The following is an 18,996-nucleotide window of genomic DNA, read 5'->3' on the forward strand; positions in this document are numbered from 1 at the left end:
ATCTTGTTAATGCTTAAAAATTTATTCAAAACCTCTATTTGTTTTTTGTTAATATTTTGTAATATAGCTTTGATGTTCTGCTCCTGCAGCTTGTAACGCTTTATGTATATCCCATGAATTGCTTTTATTAATTGGACAGTGAAGAACAATGTCGTCTAGATCTTCTTCCTGCCCACACTCACAGTATGGATGTGTTTTAATGTGGACTCTATATAAATGAGTTCCAAATATATCATGTCATAGCCAGAAAAAGAAGCATAGTGAGACTCAGAATATCGTGGCTGCGTAACCTGAGATAATGGTACGGATTTACGATTTACGTCAAATGAACTTTTCAGAGCAGCCGTCTCCAAAATCCGAATAGCTATGATAATTGCCGACTTCCGTCGCGGAGATGGAACTTGAAGAAGAATAATGGCATTTAAACGCGATATTTGACACTAACTCCTTATTGAAGATACCTGAAACGGTTCAGGGTCGTATTTAAAATATCTGACAATAGTGCGTTTACTAACAATTCAGTTTATTAAGTTGTGGTAAATATGGAACAGATTTTTTATATCGGTTTTATTATTGATTCAATCTTGATCTTTTTTATGTGAATCATCTCCAATATACGTCTGTGGTTATAGTTATTATTTTTCCAAAATCTGTACATTTTTAAAATCAAATGAATGTTTATTTTCCAGAGAATGCTTAGCTTACAGTACTACAGCCTTAATGCTAGTTATTTAAACACCATAAAAATATTACATTTTCTTCTGAGGTCAAATTCTTTATTTAATTATATACATATAGTTTAAAGGGGACACCCACAATCTCTTGTTTGCATCTGGTCGGACTTCGCAATTCTGAACAAGGGTACCAACTTGTTCATATCCATTCGTCTCTGTCTGAACAGATTAACCAACAACCGCAATGCTACTGCAGCTTCCTCTACTTCACTTATCGATAGATCTTCTATGTAGGAATCCAGGAGTCTTTGTCTTTGAATCAGTAGGTTGTGACTTTGAGGTGCGACGTATAGAAATAAGTCATCTGGTTCGTAAAAGACTACGCCACCGTTAGAGTCTAAAAATAAATATATTTTATATAATCTATTTACCACTACTGCCTCCTACAGTAAGTTATACTGTCAATCCAAATTATATACATTATACAGATATATTCAGATATACTTAGACGAAGATACAGAAACGCAAATATATCTGCGAAAACATATCCAAGTGTCGACATACGATCAGATCACAACCCAGTAGTGACCAAAATTAGGCTCAAAATAAAAATAATAATACGAAGAACAACAGATGCATACATCGATACAAGTAAATTAAGGAACCCACTCATAAGATAACGCTTGACATCAATTGACATAAAATCAATAACCGATTAATGAATGTTAAAGAACAAATTCTGCAAAATACTGAGACGGATACAAAATTGTTATTAATAAAGGGAGAAATAGATCAAAGTCAGCAACTGACACTGACACGAACCAAATACAAAAAGAGATAATGAATGACGGAGGAAATTTTGGATTTAATGGAAGAAAGACGTCAACATAAAAACAAAGAAAATCAGATATACAAAAAAGTGATAAACAACTACAATACATAATTAAGCAGACGAAAGCACAATGATTAAAAGAACAATGCGCAGAAATAGAAGAGTACCAGAGAAGGCATGACAATTATAACCCATATAAAAAAATTAAAGAATTAAGTCACAACAATTGAAAACGAAAACCGGGAATACTGAAAGATACAAATGGGAAACTTGTGTTGAATACTAACGAAAAAATAAAGAGGTGTTAAGAATATATTAATAAATTATTCAAAGACAATAATACAGGGTGTTTCATTGGGAAACGGAAGTGCTTTAATGGTAAATAGAGGTCACCGAGGCCGTTCTAGGTGTGCTAAATTTTTTGCCCTACCGACTTTTATATCGGAGTTACAGGGTGTTTTATCGATTTGGCTCATTTCTTTTCTAAGCCATAACTTTAGAATCACCCTGTATATTTTTTTAATATTTGGTACACATATGTCTCATTCAAAACCCAAACGATTGACATACTAATCACAAGAAAAATCCAGGTCCGAATTAACAAAAAATTATAAAGTAATTGTGACCTAAAAACAACACCCTGTATATTGAAAATCTGTTTGCATATTTGAAAAGAGCACAAAAAACTTAGTCTAATGGTTCGCTTGGATTTTTCGGCCAGATAATTTTTTGACTTTAATTTTGAAATTATATTGAATTTTTTAAGAACTCTGAGATTAAAAAGCAGGTATTATTAACTTTTAATTAAAAATTATTAAAGTTATTGAATAAATACTCATTTTAAAATGAATCAATAATTATTTACCACATTGGAAAGACCACAAGAAAAATCCAGGTCCGGATTAACAAAAAAAAACATAAAGTAATTGTGACCTTGACACAACACCCTGTATATTGACATTTTCAAAATTTGTGTGCACATTTGAAAAGACCACAAAAATCCGAGTTTATCGGTCCACTTTGATTTTTTGTGCAAAAATTTGTTAACTTTAATTTTGGAATTAAATTTGTATATTCAAATTTTTAATAACTCTGAAATTAATAAGCAGGTTTTTACAGCACTTTTATTAATAAATCATTCAAGTTAATGAATAAATACTAATTTTAAAAATAATCAGTTATTATTTACTGCGTTAGAAGGACTCACTTACTAATCACAAGAAAAATCCAGGTCCGTATTAACAACAAAATACAAAGTAATTGTGACCTTGAAAAAACACTCTGTATATTGAAATTCTTAAAATACGTTTATACACCTGAAGAGAGCACGAAAAACTAAGTTTAATGTCCCGCTTTAGTTTTTTGTGCAGCCAATTTAATGACATTACTTTTGAAATTAAAGTCAAACCTGCCAGATCCGGATCAATGTGGCGACAGACCGATCCGGATATGAAAAAATCCGGATATCAAGACCACTACTTCTCTTATAGTCTCTGAAACGTTTTCTCCTTCATACATTCCAGTAATCAACGCCGTCAATAACTTTCGTCGATAAACACATTTTATAGATTCTATAATACATTATTTCGCCATCTTTTAGTTCTTCCTTTAGTGCGTTGTCCAACAGCAGGACTGCCTTTCTCGGTAGATTTCGGTAGATCAGGACGGCGCAGAACCGTCCGGATATGGGGAGGTCCGGATATGACAGGTCCGGATATGGCAGGTTGTTCTATATATCGAAATTTTTTTATCAGTTTCCAGAGTTCTTAAAAATTTCGACATAATTTCAAAATTAAATTCATTAAATTGTCTGGCCAAAAAATTGAAGCGAAGTGGGTCGTTCGAATGTCGTAAATAAGTATTGATTATTTTTAAAATGGGTATTTATTTAATAACTTTAATAATTTATTGTTAAAAGTGCTTTAAAAATCTGCTTTTTAATTTCAGTGTTCATAAAAGTATCAATATATTTAATTTCAAAATTAAAGTCATTAAATTTCCTTCACAAAAAATTAAAGCAAACCGATAAACTCAGATTTTTGTGGTCTTTTCAAATGTGCAAACAAAGAAAATTTCAATATACAGGGTGTTGATTTAATTTCACAACTACTTTATGTTTTTTTTGGTAATCCGGGCCTGGATTTTTCTTGTGATTAATAATTGTGTCGTTCCAATGTGGTAAATAAGTATTGATTAATTTTAAAATAAGTATGTATTCAATGTCTTTAATAATTTATAATTAAAAGTTAATAATACCTGCTTTTTAATCTCAGAGTTCTTAAAAAATTCAATATAATTTCAAAATTAAAGTCATAAAATTGTCTGGCTGAAAACTTTATGCAAATGATTAGACTTAGTTTTTTGTGCTCTTTTTAAATAAGCAAACATATTTTCAGAATTCCAATATACAGGGTGTTGTTTTAAGGTCACAATTACTTTATAATTTTTTGTTAATCCGGACCTGGATTTTTTTGTGATTAGAATGTCGGTCGTTTGGGTTTTGGATAAGACACATGTGTACCAAATATAAAAAAATATATACAGGGTGGTTCTAAAGTTATGGCTTAGGAAAGAAATTGGCACAATCGATAAAACACCCTGTAACTTGGTTATAAAAGTCGGTAGGGCAAAAAATGTAGTGTACCTGGAACCGTGTCGGTGACCTCTATTCACAATTAAAGTATTTCCGTTTCCCTATGAAACACCCTGTATAACAGAGTAGATGAAAGTAGAAGTAGAAGGTGATATGGTTTTAACGATTTTAAAAGAGAATTAAAATGGCATTAAAAAAAGCAAAAATGGTAAAGCAGTAGGTCCAGACCATATCCCAGTAGAAGGCTTAAAATGCATAAATGATGAAACCTTAAACATTACAGTAGACTTGTTTAACACAGTGTACAAAACAGGACACATACCGAAATAATGGTTACTCTCGAAATTTTGTGCTTTCCCTAACGTTCCATAACGTAAAAATATAAACGCTAAAGATCGCAGTGAATACAGAAAATATCATATATAAATCATGTTCTTGAATTATTCTTGAAATTAATACATGGTCATATAAATAGAAAACTGGTAGAGATAGATGATAGTCAGTTTGGGTTCAAAAACTGACTAGGAACCAGAGAGGTATTATTTTAATCTGATAATTCAAAGATGTACGGATATGAATGTGGATGTGCATTGTGCATATTTGTTACGTTGATTTTGAAAAGGCATTTGACAAAGAAGACATGAAAAATTAGTCAAAATTATAAAGATAAAAAACATAGAGAAAAGGAACTTATATAATAATAAACCTTTACTGGAATCAAAGAGCACAAATTGTATTAGATAATAAACCCAGTCCAAATATTGAAATCAGGAGAAGAGTTAGGCAGAGTTATATTATGTCTCCATTAGGTACTATTAAATGTATACAGTATGGTGCAAATGAGAGGAATAAATTCGTTATTTCGTAAACCGGCGACTTTAAGGAAAAATCTCAAAACAGGTCGATTTTTATTTTTAAATTATGACATTTTGGCATACATATCATATGAGTGACGCCATCCATCTGGGCGTGATGACGTCATCAATGATTTTTTTTAAATGGTCGTATGCTAGCTCATTTGAAAGGTTATTTAATTCTCTATTCAGAAATATAAACATTAACATAATAATTATTTATACAGGGTGTCCAAAACAATTTCTTTTAATTAAATTAATTGACAAAAAAGAAGAATATTTGTAATTTATTTACTTCAAAATATATTTTACTGTTGCCAGAAAACCGAAAAAATGTTTATTTCACAAATAAAAATATTGCTTTTCGGTTAAATTCAATGTTAAAACCAGCTTCAGCCAGACACCTGCCTGTTGGAAGTTTAAACATTTCATTTAAACGAAAAGCAATGTTTATTTGTGAAATAAACATTATTTTCTGATTTCTGACAGCGGTAAAATGTATTTTGAATTAAATAAATTACATACATTCTTCTTTCTTTGTGAATTAATTTGATCCAAAAACAATTTTTTGGACACCCTGTAAAAATAATTATATTATTGTTTACACCACTGAATAGATAATTAAGTAACCTTTCAAATGAGCTAACACACAACCCAATTATCATTTAAAAAAATCATCGATAACGTCATCACGCCCAGATGGATGACGTCACTAGTATGATGTATATGCCAAAAAATCACAATTTAAAAATAAAAATCGACCTGTTTCGGGATTTTTCGGGATAGTTTACGAAATAACGAATTTATTCCTTTCATTTGCACCATACTGTATATAGTAAAGCCATTGTTGAAGAAGCATTACTAACAAAAAACTTGTCAGATACCTGACCGGCGGAATGTCGCGGGAATACCCTCAAGGACTAATCTAAAACTCAATTTAAATAGAAATTTTGTAAATTATACCCAATCCAGAAACCTCCTCTTCATTTGGAACATCTGTCATAAGTACTTGCGAATTTGTTAGATCTACAGTCGAATATGGTTCTTCGAGTAGAGGATCTGTGTCTACTGTTTTCATATCAGGTCTTAACACACCTAAAATTAAAAGATTATTAATATATTACAACTGAACAGATTTAACTGAAACCCTCGAGGTCTCTTGCACCACATCAACGAACGTCTGTCGTGTTTTCTCTTCGCGGTTGCAGATATATGGGTTTTACTCTACTATAGCTCAGAGAAATAAGGAAAAAAATATCCTGTTGGTGACACAACCCCCTCCAGGCTGAAATCAAATTTTTTGAGTAGGATGAACATCTATAATTATAATAATAACCTATATGTTTCCTGTAGCCGATTTTGATGATATACATAGTTATAAACAAATGAAGATAAAAAACAGTTAATTTTCGCTTTTTTCGTCTATTACCAAAAAGTTAAGCAGTTTAAACAAATTTGAGAGTAAGAAACTCATAAATTGTATAAAAAACTTCAATATGGTGTTCGCTGAATATATCTATCCTTATTGGTTGCTTAGGAAATTGCAAAATTAATAATAAATTTTGAGTTTTTATAAATATTCATAACTTATGTAAAAATTAACCTAGAACCTTCTTATTACACGGAATGCTGAAACTTTTGATGATTACATCATACCCTAAATTTTAAAGCAATTGGTCAAATAGTTTAAAAGTCATTTAATTTGTTTATACCAAATTAAGTTTTTTTGCAACACTTTAAGTCAGAAAATAATGAAGTTACAGTAACACTTCGGATAGTTTCTCGGAAACCGCTTGTACTTACAAGCGGTTTCATACTTTCTCGCTACCCTGTATATCATCAAAATCGGCTGCAGGAAACATATATAGGTTATTAATACAGATGTCTATACTACTCAAAAAATTTGGTTTCGTGAAATAAATGTCGACTCGATTCTAGTTTTCTGTTGACCCAGATATGAAAATATCAAAAGGCACCGCTAGGAAAATGTTCCAAAAATGCGGTTCAGAGAACCTATATGAACTGAGTCTTTGTGAAAATATCAAAAGGCACCGCTAGGAATATAGGGTTCTCTGAACCGCATTTTTGGAATATTTTCCTAGCGGTGCCTTTTGATATTTTCATATTTGGGTCAACAGAAAACTAGAATCGAGTCGACATTTATTTCACTTATTCCCCGTTAGAGGGCGTTCTAACCTTACTCCGGTATAAACAGTTTTATTGTATACCGAGAACTACGGAAGTTTTGATGTATATTTGTCTTCTTGCATAGCCTCCTTGATAACAGGTAGACCTAGAAATAGCGCTATCGGGGGATGGCAGGAGACAGATTTAAACCAAAACGAAACCGTCTATTTTTGAATTTGGTTTCGGCCTAGAGGGGGATGTGTCACGAGAAAAATCTTATATCTCTGGACTACTACGAGACATTAAAAGATTTATTGAAAGAAATCTGTTGGAAGGGAAGGGAAAATTAATCCTAAATATCCGGGAAAAACTGAAATGGGGAGAAGGGTATATCCAAGATTTTCCCAACACAGCCATCGATCGTAAAGTAACAAGTAAGATGGTAATTTTGTGTAAAGGAAGCTTTTTCTTCTTTTTTATGTGACGTGCTTGTTTTCAAGCATTGGCTATCTTCGTATTAACAAGCTGATGAAAAGCTGACAATGTGTCCATTGTCTAATGTTATGCAGCCAGGACAGTTGTTTTCTTCCAACCCAGCTTTTTCCTTCGATTTTGACCTGAATGATCAACCGGAGTTAGCTTAGATATCGAAAATATACAGTGAAACTTAGGCAGCATTATCGTTACAGCTACTAACTAAAAACTAAAAAAATTTATTTAACAAACTAAAGAATTTACAAGATGCCAAAGTTTAAAAATTAAAAGTAAGTGGGACTTACCAATATCAGTTAATTCCAGCAACTGCCTTTCGTGGGGAGCTAAAATTTAATAAAGCAGGTATTAATCATTAAAAGGTCTTAATGAATATAGATACTAAAAATATATCGATAATAATTATGATGAAATGTAGTGTAAAAATAAAACATGAATTTGAAAAATGTACACACATTTTTTACATATAGCGTTTGGTGAACATGCGCAAACAAACTCATCTTCTTCTGCGTATTCTTCACCGTTTTCTTCAGCTAAAATTGGTAATCGTGATAATGATATTTATTTGTTAACTATAAAATACTTACATTCTTGACAAGGTGCCTCAGGTGAACAGTCGCAATTTAAATCATCATCGTATTGCTCTTCTAAAAAAAGGTAAATATACAATATAAAATATTTGGTTAGGATATTGAGATTATTGAGTTAGGATAAACGAGCATGAAACGTATATGAAAAACAGAGACTACGACAAATCTTCTTCTTTTTCAGGTGTCATCTCCGAGGTTGGCAATCATCATAGCTATTTTAATTTTTGAGGCAGTAGCTCTAAATAGTTGTTTTGAGCTGCATCCAAACTATTCTATCAGGTTCTTCAGCCATGAAATTTGTCTTCTTCCGATACTTCTTCTACCATCTATCTTTCCTTGCATTATGAGTAGCAGGATGCCATACTTCTCGCCCCGCATCACATGTCCGAGATACTGTAGTTTTCTTTCTTTAATTGTAAGGTAATTTCAAAGTCAGAATAAAGAGGGTTACAAGTAAGTCGATCAAGAGGTATGATATTAGAAAACTGAAAGATCCCAATGTTTAACTGAAGGTGAGTGAAAACCTCAATACAAAGATGCTAAAATGCAGAAATGCAGGAACTATAGATGAAAGTCTAACAATCATACAAGAAACATTGGGAGAAATAAAAGAACAACACCTGAAGAAAGATACAGAGAAACGGAAATAATGGATGACCGATGAAATACTCGAGCTTATGGATCAGAGAAAAAAGAACAAAGAAAATCTCAAAGGATGTAAAATAATACATACAATATGACAATTTCAATGTCCATCGAAAGGTGAAGCTGGAGAGTTTCGAAAACGCAGCAGCGGAAAAATAACAGATGATGAAGGCAATCTTGCCATAACTAAAGAAGATAAAAATAAAGTATGGGAAGAATACTTGGGGAAACTTTTCCACGACCTTAGAACAGGAAAAGAACCCACCATTGAAGTTAATTCAGGTCCCGAAATTCTACCAGAAGAAGTAACCACAGCCATCAGACAAATGAAGGATGGAAAGGCACCGGGACTTGATGAAATACCTGCAGAACTGCTAAAGCTATTAGATGGAGCAAAAATAAAAATAATAGCTGAAATATATAATGACATATACAAAGCAGGAAAAATACCAGCAGAGTGGCTCAAAGTGTGCAGTTTGTGCCGTTGCCCAAAAAACCAGGAGCAAAAGTTTGTAAAGACAATAGGACCATAAGTCTAATGAGCGATCTTCTCAAGCTGTTTTTAAAAGTCATCCATAATAGAATTTACCGAAAATGCGAAGAACAAATTGCGCCCAATCAGTTTGGATTTGTGAACGCCGTTGGTACGAGGGAGGCTTTATTTAGCGTGCAGGTGTTGTTTCAGAAATGTAGAGATGTCAGCTGTGATATTTTTGCATGCCTGATTGACTACAAAAAGGCTTTCGATAGAGTCCGACATGAACAAATGATGGAAGTGCTGAAGAGGACAGGGATTGACGGAAGAGACCTGAAAATAATAGCTAACCTGTATTGGAATCAATCAGCAGTGCTCCGAATAGATGGAGAATATACAGATCAGGTCAAAATCTTAAGGGGAGTGAGACAGGGATGCATAATTTCACCGGTGATATTCAATCTGTACCCAGAGCACATTTTTGAAGAGGCTCTAAAAGATATTGATGAAGGCATCTCAATAAATGGAGTCAAGCTCAGTAACCTGCGATATGCAGATGATACAATAGTGTTTTCCAATACCATAGAAGGGCTGCAAAACTTAATGAATAAAATAACTGAAAACCATAGGCGTAACCAGGGGGGGTTTTGGGGGTTGTAACCCCCCCCCCCCCCATTGGGATGTACTTTCAGCTCTATACGCTTAACATCATATCCCTCAGATATTTCCAGTAGTTGTAACCCCCCCTTTCAGGTAGATGTAACCCCCCCCCTTAGGATCATCCTGGTTACGCCTATGCTGAAAACAGTAAGTAGATAAGTAATGCCGAAATGGCGACACATAGGGAAATCAATGTGTTAGAGAGAGAGCGTTTTATCAATGTGTGGGAGAGAGACAGATGATGTGACACGCCCCGACGCTCCGTGGAAGGAATCTACTAACTTATAGTTCAACTTTTATCCGCTAGACGTCACTAGTAGTCACTAATCAGCCGCCAATCAGATTAGTCACTAATCAGCAAAAAGAAGAAGATTTGACATACTGTGAAAAAGAAGATTTGACAGTGGCAACTGCGACAAGATTTGACAGTTGCGGAAAAGAAGATTTTTGGTAGCTACATAATTTATAAAAATATTATGGAACAATGGCGGGTGACTAGGACTACTAGTGAAGTCTAGCGGATAAAAGTTGAACTATAAGTCAGTAGATTCCTTCGACGACACGTCGGACATGCGGCAAAAATATTATGGAACAATGGCGGCTGATTAGTGACTACTAGTGACGTCTAGCGGATAAAAGTTGAACTATAAGTTAGTAGATTCCTTCCACGGAGCGTCGGGGCGTGTCACATCATCTGTCTCTCTCCCACACATTGATAAAACGCTCTCTCTCTAACACATTGATTTCCCTATGTGTCGCCATTTCGGCATTACTTATCTACTACAGTAGAACATATTATGGACTAGATATAAACACCAGCAAAATCAAGCTAATGATCATCAGCAAGCAAAACATAACTGGATTAAATCTGTATGTGAACTAAATGAGAATTGAACGTGTCTCACAATACAACTATTTGGGAACTATAATCAATGAGTCGTGACACAATACTCAAGAGATTAAATGTCGCATCGGAAAGGCAAAGAGTGCATTCTTGACTATGAGCTCTGTGTTCAAGAGCCATGACATCACTCTAAAAACAAAAATAAGGCTCCTTAAATGTTAACTGTACTCAGTGCTTCTATACGGAGTAGAAATGTGGACATTTAAGGCGGAAACTCTATCGAAACTTCAAGCTTTTGAGCTATGGTTGTACAGAAGGATCCTGAAGATACCATGGACAGACAAAGTCACCATTGAAGAAGTACTACGGAGGATGAACACAACCGCAGATTTAGTCAACGTCGTGAAGGGCTCTAAGCTGCAGTGCTTAGGGCATATAATGAGAAATCAAGGCAGATACGAGCTACTCCAGTGCATTTTACAAGGTAAAATTGAAGGGAAAAGGGCCCCAGGACGAAGAAGAATATCCTGGCTAGCTAACCTGAGAGCATGGTATAGAAAGACCTCAACACAACTATTCCGTATAGCAACTAACAAAGTTATCATAGCCAAAATGATCGCCAACGTTCGGAACGGACAGGCACCTTAAGAAGAAGAATTGTAAGTTCAACTTCCTTCTCTTTACCTATTCTTCTTAGTACTTCGTTGTTCGTAACTCTATCTACCCAGGAAACCCTCATAATTCTTCTATAGGTCCACATTCCAAAGGAGTTAAGTCGTCTCATTGTCTCTACATTTAACGTCCATGATTCCACTCCATAGTATAGTACACTGTATACGTAACATTTTGTTAGGCGTACTTTAAGAGCTAATGTCAAATCTTTGCTACATAGGACCTTTCTCATTTTCATAAAATTAGAACGTGCTTTTTCGATTCTGACTTTGTTTTCTGCAGTGTAGTAATTATTTTCTGTTATAAGTGTTCCTAGGTAAGTGTACTTTTTTACTCTTTCGATCTGCTGGCCCTCTACTATCAAGATTTCGTTAGTATTATGGTTGTTTTTACTAATTTTCATAAACTCCGTCTTTTTGATATTGAGAGAGAGTCCGTACTCCCTGCTACACATTACTATTTTACTCATGAGTCTTTGAAGGTCTTGTAAACTATCGGCTATTATTACTGTATCATCTGCATATCTGATGTTGTTAACTAAGACTCCATTTACTCTTATGCCGACTGTTTCATCTTCTAGAGTTTCTCGCATTACCTCTTCAGAATAAGCGTTAAATATAATAGAGGTGATAGTATGCAGCCTTGCCTAACTCCTCTCTTTATTTTCATTTCTTCAGATGTTTCCTTTTCAATTCTTACTATTGCTCGCTGATTGTAATAGAGGTGTGTTATTAGTCTTAAATCTCTTTTATCTAGGTTTTTAGTTTTCAGAAGTTCCATGAGTCGATCATGTTTTACTTTATCAAACGCTTTATTGTAGTCTATAAAACAGACGTAAAGAGGACGGTTAACATCCAAACATCTCTGTGTCAGCACGTTAAAGGAGAATAATGCTTCTCACTAATGCCTCATTTGTCTGACGACAAATCACAGATATGCAAACATACCTGCGACAATGAACACAAAGTACATACGATGGAAAGATGCATCAATAATCATAAATGAAACAGACATGAAAAAAAAAAAGATTACAAAAATGCCACACGGAAATAGCTTTTGGACTATTTTTGGAGTAAACATTGAAACGGCAAAAAGCAGTTAAAATGTAAGTTTCATTACAATCAATCAATGCTAACTTCCAAACAAAAATAAACATTTAACTTACATACGCCACAAGGAAATAGTTTCGAACATTTCCAAAATTTAAAGATGGCACATTAGTAACAAGAAATATACACATGCTTCTATTTATTTATGTACTTTGTTTTTTTTGTCTTACCTTGTTGCTGTTGACATTCTGCGTATGGTGAACAATGACAATCCAGGATCTCATCATTTTCATAGCCTGTGAACAGTATAATTTTATAATAACAATTACTATCTTTTACAGCCTAAAGATATATGTTACAGTTGTATTTTTTTTTCTTTGATTGACCGGATGACGCAAGTAAAAATGTGTCTGATGGATTTTGACGAATAAAAATCAAGACCAAACAACCAACCCCTGTCCCCCCCGCACTTGCAGACATTAAAAAACAAATACAGCTAATGTACGAGATATTTATGAGCTTTTATGTCCCGCAAATTAAAAATTTTGAGCTCGTTACAGTGGGCACGAACTTAATATTTTAGTGTAGGGGAGAGGTGCTGACTACTTAAAAATAGAGATATTCAATCGATTTTTGGTTACGAAGTTATATAGTTTCGACTTTTGAGCTCATCCCCTTAACACCCCTAAACAACCCTTTAATTGATTCAACTCGAGAGAAAAATGTTTTAATTTGCGAGATATAATAGCTCATTAAATAGCTCGTAAATCAGCGCTATTTGTTTTTTAATTTCTGCAAGGGAGGGCAGCTCAACAGTTAACAGGGGTACCAAACCAGGAGACTCATCCAAAAGTCAAACGATGTTTGTATAAAAAATCGTCATATATTATGTCATTTATAAATAAAAGAAAAGAACAATGCGTATACCTAACATTTCTAAACGATAGTGACCACATTTTAGAAGTATCAAAGAAAAAACTATACATTAAACAATATAATACCATCATCACTAACAACGTCGTCGGATATCAGCCTCTCTTAAGTATGTCCTTTTCTCCAATAAAAAAATAAAATGGGATACATCTTTTTAAGATACCTAATATCAACAATGCTAATATTATTAATAGTAGGGGAGCGAAGTATGCTAAATGTGCAGTCACTCGAGCGCTTTGGGGACCTATTGGGTTGTGAAGAGTAGGTTCTAAAACCAAAAAAAGTTAAGTAAAGTTTTTCATTTTAGTGGGCGCTTGCCATTTTTTAATTTAATTTTCCATTTCCAATAATGGTTTTTTCCGATTATAACGCAATCTATCCATAATTCGAAAAAATGTTTCGAATAAAAGTTACTTATTTTTACGTAAGGAATCCAAATCTGTAATAAAAAATGTGGATTCCTATTTAAAATTTTAAAGTAACCCCCCACCCCACCTCTGTGGGGGTCGTGTTTGGTGCCATTCGATAGATTTTTCAAAAATATTGAAAAAGTATATTTTACAGTTTTTCGATCTGATAGTTTATTTCGCGAAATATCGCGGGATTCGTATTTAAAATATTAAATTTAGCCCCCATCCCTCTCCTTGGGAAGTCTTGTTTGGTATCATTCGATAGATTTTTAAAAAATATTGAGCACATATTTTTTAGTTTTTCGATCTGTCGTTCAATTCGCGAAATATTCGCTTTTTTCTTGTGAAATTTTGGGACTCACCCATTTCCTTACGCCAGGCTCAAATCGTCAGATTTTTGAAATATACACTCTTTTGCATGTACTTAACTTACCTTATTCTAATCTGACAATTTCGAGTTTTTTTAAGGATAGATTTTTTTTTTCGGGCCCCCCTTAACGAACTCCCCTGTGTTAAGAGCCAATATATGGTAGAGGTACATCTGCAGGGTACCAGGTTTCTCCCCATATGCTAATCTGACGCGCTCGAGTAACTGCAAAAATCCCCGCTTGGGCTCCCCTACCATAAGATACGCATAGAAAAAATTGTAGAAAGCTCATAAAATCATACGAACGAAGCAAGACTGCTTTTATCGAAAACTTGGCTTTCATTAACACATCTAAATCATTTTGAAATCCAAAAAAGTAGATTTGTAATTCTGTAAACATCAAAACCTGGTCTTATTGGTATTGATTAATATTTAGATTATTTTTAAAATACTAAAAGTTTAGAACATGGTTGGTTTAATGGTTCATGTTACCTTGATAATACTGCTCCATTTCTTTCTGAATGATTTAGTATTTTTAAATTACACAATAAATTTTGGCGACACTACAAGACGTAGACAAACTTCAAATTGATAGTTTAAGTCAGATACATTAAATTGTCACACTTTATTTTAAAAAAACGTCTACTAAAGGTCAACCAATTTCAAACCAAAACATACAAAATAGGTGTATGTTTTTACTCTTTCTATTTGTTGACCGTTCACACTGATTCGTCCAAATTGCTGTTCCTTCCCAGAGATCATCATACATTTTGTTTTCTTAATGTTTAGTGAATGTTCAATCTCTGACTGAAATCTTTGACTTACTTCTGTAATTCTATTCACTTACTCCTGGAGAGTTTCAGAACTGTCAACGAATACCACCGTGTCATCCACGTATCTTATGTTATTAATACATTCTCCGTTAATTCGAATCCCGGCTTCAACATCAGCCACTCCTTCTTGAAAAATTTCCTCAGCGAATATGTGAAACAGCAGTGGTTATAATTTACATCCCTGACGGACCCCACGTTTGATTTTGATGTCGTCGGATTCTCCAGCCTCTGTCCGGATAGACGATGTTTGATTCCAGTAAAGATTACTAATAATTCTTAGTTCACAGGTGTTTATTCCAATATTGGTTAATATCTCCATCAGCTTGTCGTGCTTTAGAGCAGTGGTTCTCAATATTTTTGAGTCATGTACCACAAAATTCTTTTTATTATTTTTGGTACCTACCACCGAACTGAAGTACCTACTTATCTAGCTAGTTACTCTAATTAACTATAATGGTGGTGCTGATTTTGGATGTTTTTGCGTTTGGTGTACCACCACAAATAATGATATGTACCACAGATTGAGAACCGCTGCTTTAGAGTATCGAACGCTTTATGGCAATCAATGAAGCATCCATAAATATCGCAGTTTACTTACGTCTCTACATCGTTGAAGTAGCACTTGTATATTAAAGTCCGGCATAGTGAATTATATCCGAGCATGAGAAAAGGACCTTAGATCCAAGACAAATGCAAGCAAAAAAGTTATTACAACCTGCTTGCTATGTAAAAATACCTTCGGAGCTCCAGAAGACTGAAAGTCAGGAGTAATGAAAGGCGTTCTTACTGGACCCTGCTTAACCAGATATCGTCTCTGTAAAATGTGCAATGGTTTTGAGCAGCATGTAGATTCTGCGAAAATGCAGATGAAACATCTGAACATATTGTCTGAAACTGGAGGACTATTGTTCTCCAACACTATAAGTACCTAGACGAGGTCTTTTTACTAAAAAAATATCTCTCCTAAACTGATAACAGGTTATCTTAGAAGCCTAGTAATGTTGCACTAAAAATAAATGTAAGGCATACGCAAAAGGTCAGAATGTGGAAAGATATTAGGGAAAGTACTTTGTATCCTGTATTAATAAGTGATATATCTGAGGTCCTCTATCTCTCTCTTGTCGTTTCCCCATTACTGAGGATCGTGATTTCTTCCAATATTCCTAACAATGTTTCTCCATTGGTCTTTATATTCAGCTGCTCTAAGAGCTTCGCAGAATGAGTTTCCAGCTGAATTCTTTATTTGATCGGACCATCTAGTTGGTTGATGATCGTCCTCTTGATCTTCTCCCTGGAACGTTTCCAAAAACAATTAATCTCTCCAAGATGTCGTCACCTCTGCGAACCACGTGACCAAAGAATTGCAGTATTCGTTGCAGACATATTGTGGACAGCCTTTTTTAATCTTGAGTTGGTTTAGAATGGAAACGTTTGTCCTATGAGCTGTCCAAGGTATGCGCAGCTTTCTTCTCCAGCAACACATCTCAAAGGCATCAATTTTTTGGCGCTCGCATGCGCGAAGAATCCAAGTCTCTGCTCCGTATAAAAATATTGAGAATACCAAGGCATTCATCAGTCTCATTTTGATATTTTGAGAGACAGATCTGTCTTTCCAAACTTTAGTTAGGCTACTCATCGTATTTTTTGCCACGCCAATACGTCTCCGAACTTCTGCGTCACAGTTATCATTGTTAGTTATACTAGACCCGAGATAGACAACAGTGTTTACTATCTGGTATTCTTGTAACATGTTAGTCAGTTGAATAGTGTCGAATCTGTCGACCACCATTATTTTTTTCTTAGCTTTATTGATTTTTAGACCAACTTTATAGCTTTTGTACTCAACTCTTCGCAGGAGATCAAACATTTCTTGCTCATTTGCTGCTATAAGTGTAGCGTCATCAGCAAATCTTAAATTGGAGATTTTCCTACCAGCCACTGTTACTCCACTGGCTCATCCTTCTAAAACCATCCTCATGACATGTTCACCGTAAATGTTAAATAAGTCAGGTGACAACACGCATCCTTGTCTAACACCTCTCTCGGTCTTGAATTGGTTTGATAACTTATGATCTAGTCGTACTGTCGCTCTTCAGAAGAATGAAAAAGAACCAAGAGGTACTGACCACCATCAAATCTCGAAAGTAATAATACTTTGGACACATTATGCGAAATCAATCCAGATATGCACTCCTACAAGCTATCCTGCGAGGAAAATATTTGGAAAGCGAGATCCAGTGGTTAAAGAACCTCAGAACCTGGTTCAACACAACATCTATGCTGCTTTCCCGAGCTGCTGCAGATAAGATAAAGACTGCGATGATGATCGCCAAGATTTGTCACGGATAGGCAGTACAAGAAGAAGCTTATCTGTTCTTTAATCTTTCTCTTCATGATTAGTTGGAGCAAGGTGTATCGATCCCTGTGTAATGTGCCCGAGTTATGAAAATTTTCTTGTTTTGATTGTAAAGTGGACCCTTGTAAACCCTTAGACTAAGGGAAATTAATAATAAAGCAAGAAATCATGAAAACTTCTTAGAGTATGCTATACAGAATATACAAAATTAAAGAAAAAAGATCTAAAAAATTGTTGAAATGAAGACTACAATTGTAATTGTAGATATTTTATTATAATTATTTCCAAGAAATTTGTTTCTATTTCAATTGATTTACTTCCACAACTGCCACAGATATTTTTTAATACAGTCTTCGTCAAAATCAATATTTCTGTTTAATCTTATTACTATATGAAAACATATTAAATATAATATAATCTGCAAGCACAAATAAAATTCTTCGTTTATTTACTTTTCATATCTCTTCTAGCAGCACTGAAAAATAAAAAGAAATTAGAAGATAGTAGATTTATATTATTAGAGGTGATAAAGAAGCGGGACATAAATTTATCATTATCATCAATTAGCCTATATTTGTCCACTACTGAACGTATGTCTCCCGAAAAATTTTTGTGTTGGTGGTCGCTTTCTGCCTGGATATGCCTCTTGTCTTGGTCGCCATTCCAGAATAATTTTGGTTCATTTATCATCCGCCATTCTGGCAACATGTCCGGCCCAAGTCCATTTAGTCATGGCTATTTTTTCAAGTTTTCAAGTTTTGTTGTCTTACTTAGTACGTACTAAACCGTGGTTTTAAACATCATATTCTGTTTATCAGACCTCAATAGCCATTTCTTATTGTTGTATATTATCTTCTTCAGTTAGGTCTCTTTTTCCGTTGCTGTTTTATTTGTCCGTCCCACTGTAATCCAGGAAGTCCTTTTTTCTCCTATTTGGTGTCTATTTCCAAGTCTTTGGCGCTACTCTAGGCTCGTCCACTCTTCGCATATGTCCATACCAAAGTCATCATCATTCTCTTTGCCATTATCCCTACGCGGAGTCGACTTCTCTAACTGCATTTCTCTCAAGTTTTTATCTTGAGCCATATCAACATCAATTGCCTTTACAGACATGTCCTGCCCAGGCATCTCCTTTGGTCTTCGTTTGCTGCTTCGTCCAGGAACTCGCAATTCAGCAATTCCACATATTGGGTGATTAACGTCTTGACGCTGAACATGACCAAACCGCCTTAACCTATGCATCCTCATTTTGGCATCAATTGGTGCAACCCTTTTAAAACCCGAAGCAAAAAACCGTGAGTAAATGAACTTCAAGTACTTACCGATGGACAAAAGCCACAAGGAGGACAAGGAGAACATGGTGGACATGGACCACAACTGCACGGATCACAAGGTGGACAGCAAGACGGAACTGGGTACAACAACGGAACGTAAATACTGGGACAGGGAGGAATATTTGGATAGTAAATGGGCATTCTACAACAGGGATCTGATAATCGGCCCATTTTAGCTAAATATTTTTACACACAAAAATTTTGAAAGTTCGATAAATTTATTATTTGATGATTACGTTGTTGCTACAGTAACATC

At 34.6% G+C, this 18,996-nt stretch overlaps 2 protein-coding genes across 2 annotated transcripts; both read right to left on the reverse strand.

Moving 5' to 3' along the window:
- Window positions 1–754: 754 nt before the first annotated feature.
- LOC126880570 (uncharacterized) lies at window positions 755–14,849 on the reverse strand. Its single transcript, XM_050644522.1, has 7 exons — window positions 14,710–14,849; window positions 12,738–12,803; window positions 8,160–8,219; window positions 8,028–8,105; window positions 7,860–7,898; window positions 5,917–6,048; window positions 755–1,071 (listed from the first exon to the last, which is right to left on the reverse strand). The coding sequence occupies exons 1-7, from the start codon at window positions 14,726–14,728 to the stop codon at window positions 800–802; spliced, it is 666 nt and encodes a 221-aa protein (XP_050500479.1). The 5' UTR covers window positions 14,729–14,849; the 3' UTR covers window positions 755–799.
- Window positions 14,850–17,658: 2,809 nt separating this feature from the next.
- LOC126880572 (male-specific sperm protein Mst84Dd-like) lies at window positions 17,659–18,987 on the reverse strand. Its single transcript, XM_050644524.1, has 2 exons — window positions 18,729–18,987; window positions 17,659–17,881 (listed from the first exon to the last, which is right to left on the reverse strand). Exons 1-2 carry the CDS (start codon window positions 18,909–18,911, stop codon window positions 17,873–17,875), a joined length of 192 nt encoding a protein of 63 aa, XP_050500481.1. The 5' UTR covers window positions 18,912–18,987; the 3' UTR covers window positions 17,659–17,872.
- Window positions 18,988–18,996: the final 9 nt, after the last annotated feature.

Source organism: Diabrotica virgifera, chromosome 2, assembly GCF_917563875.1.
Source record: "Diabrotica virgifera virgifera chromosome 2, PGI_DIABVI_V3a".
In the NCBI taxonomy this organism is placed as follows: domain Eukaryota; kingdom Metazoa; phylum Arthropoda; class Insecta; order Coleoptera; family Chrysomelidae; genus Diabrotica; species Diabrotica virgifera.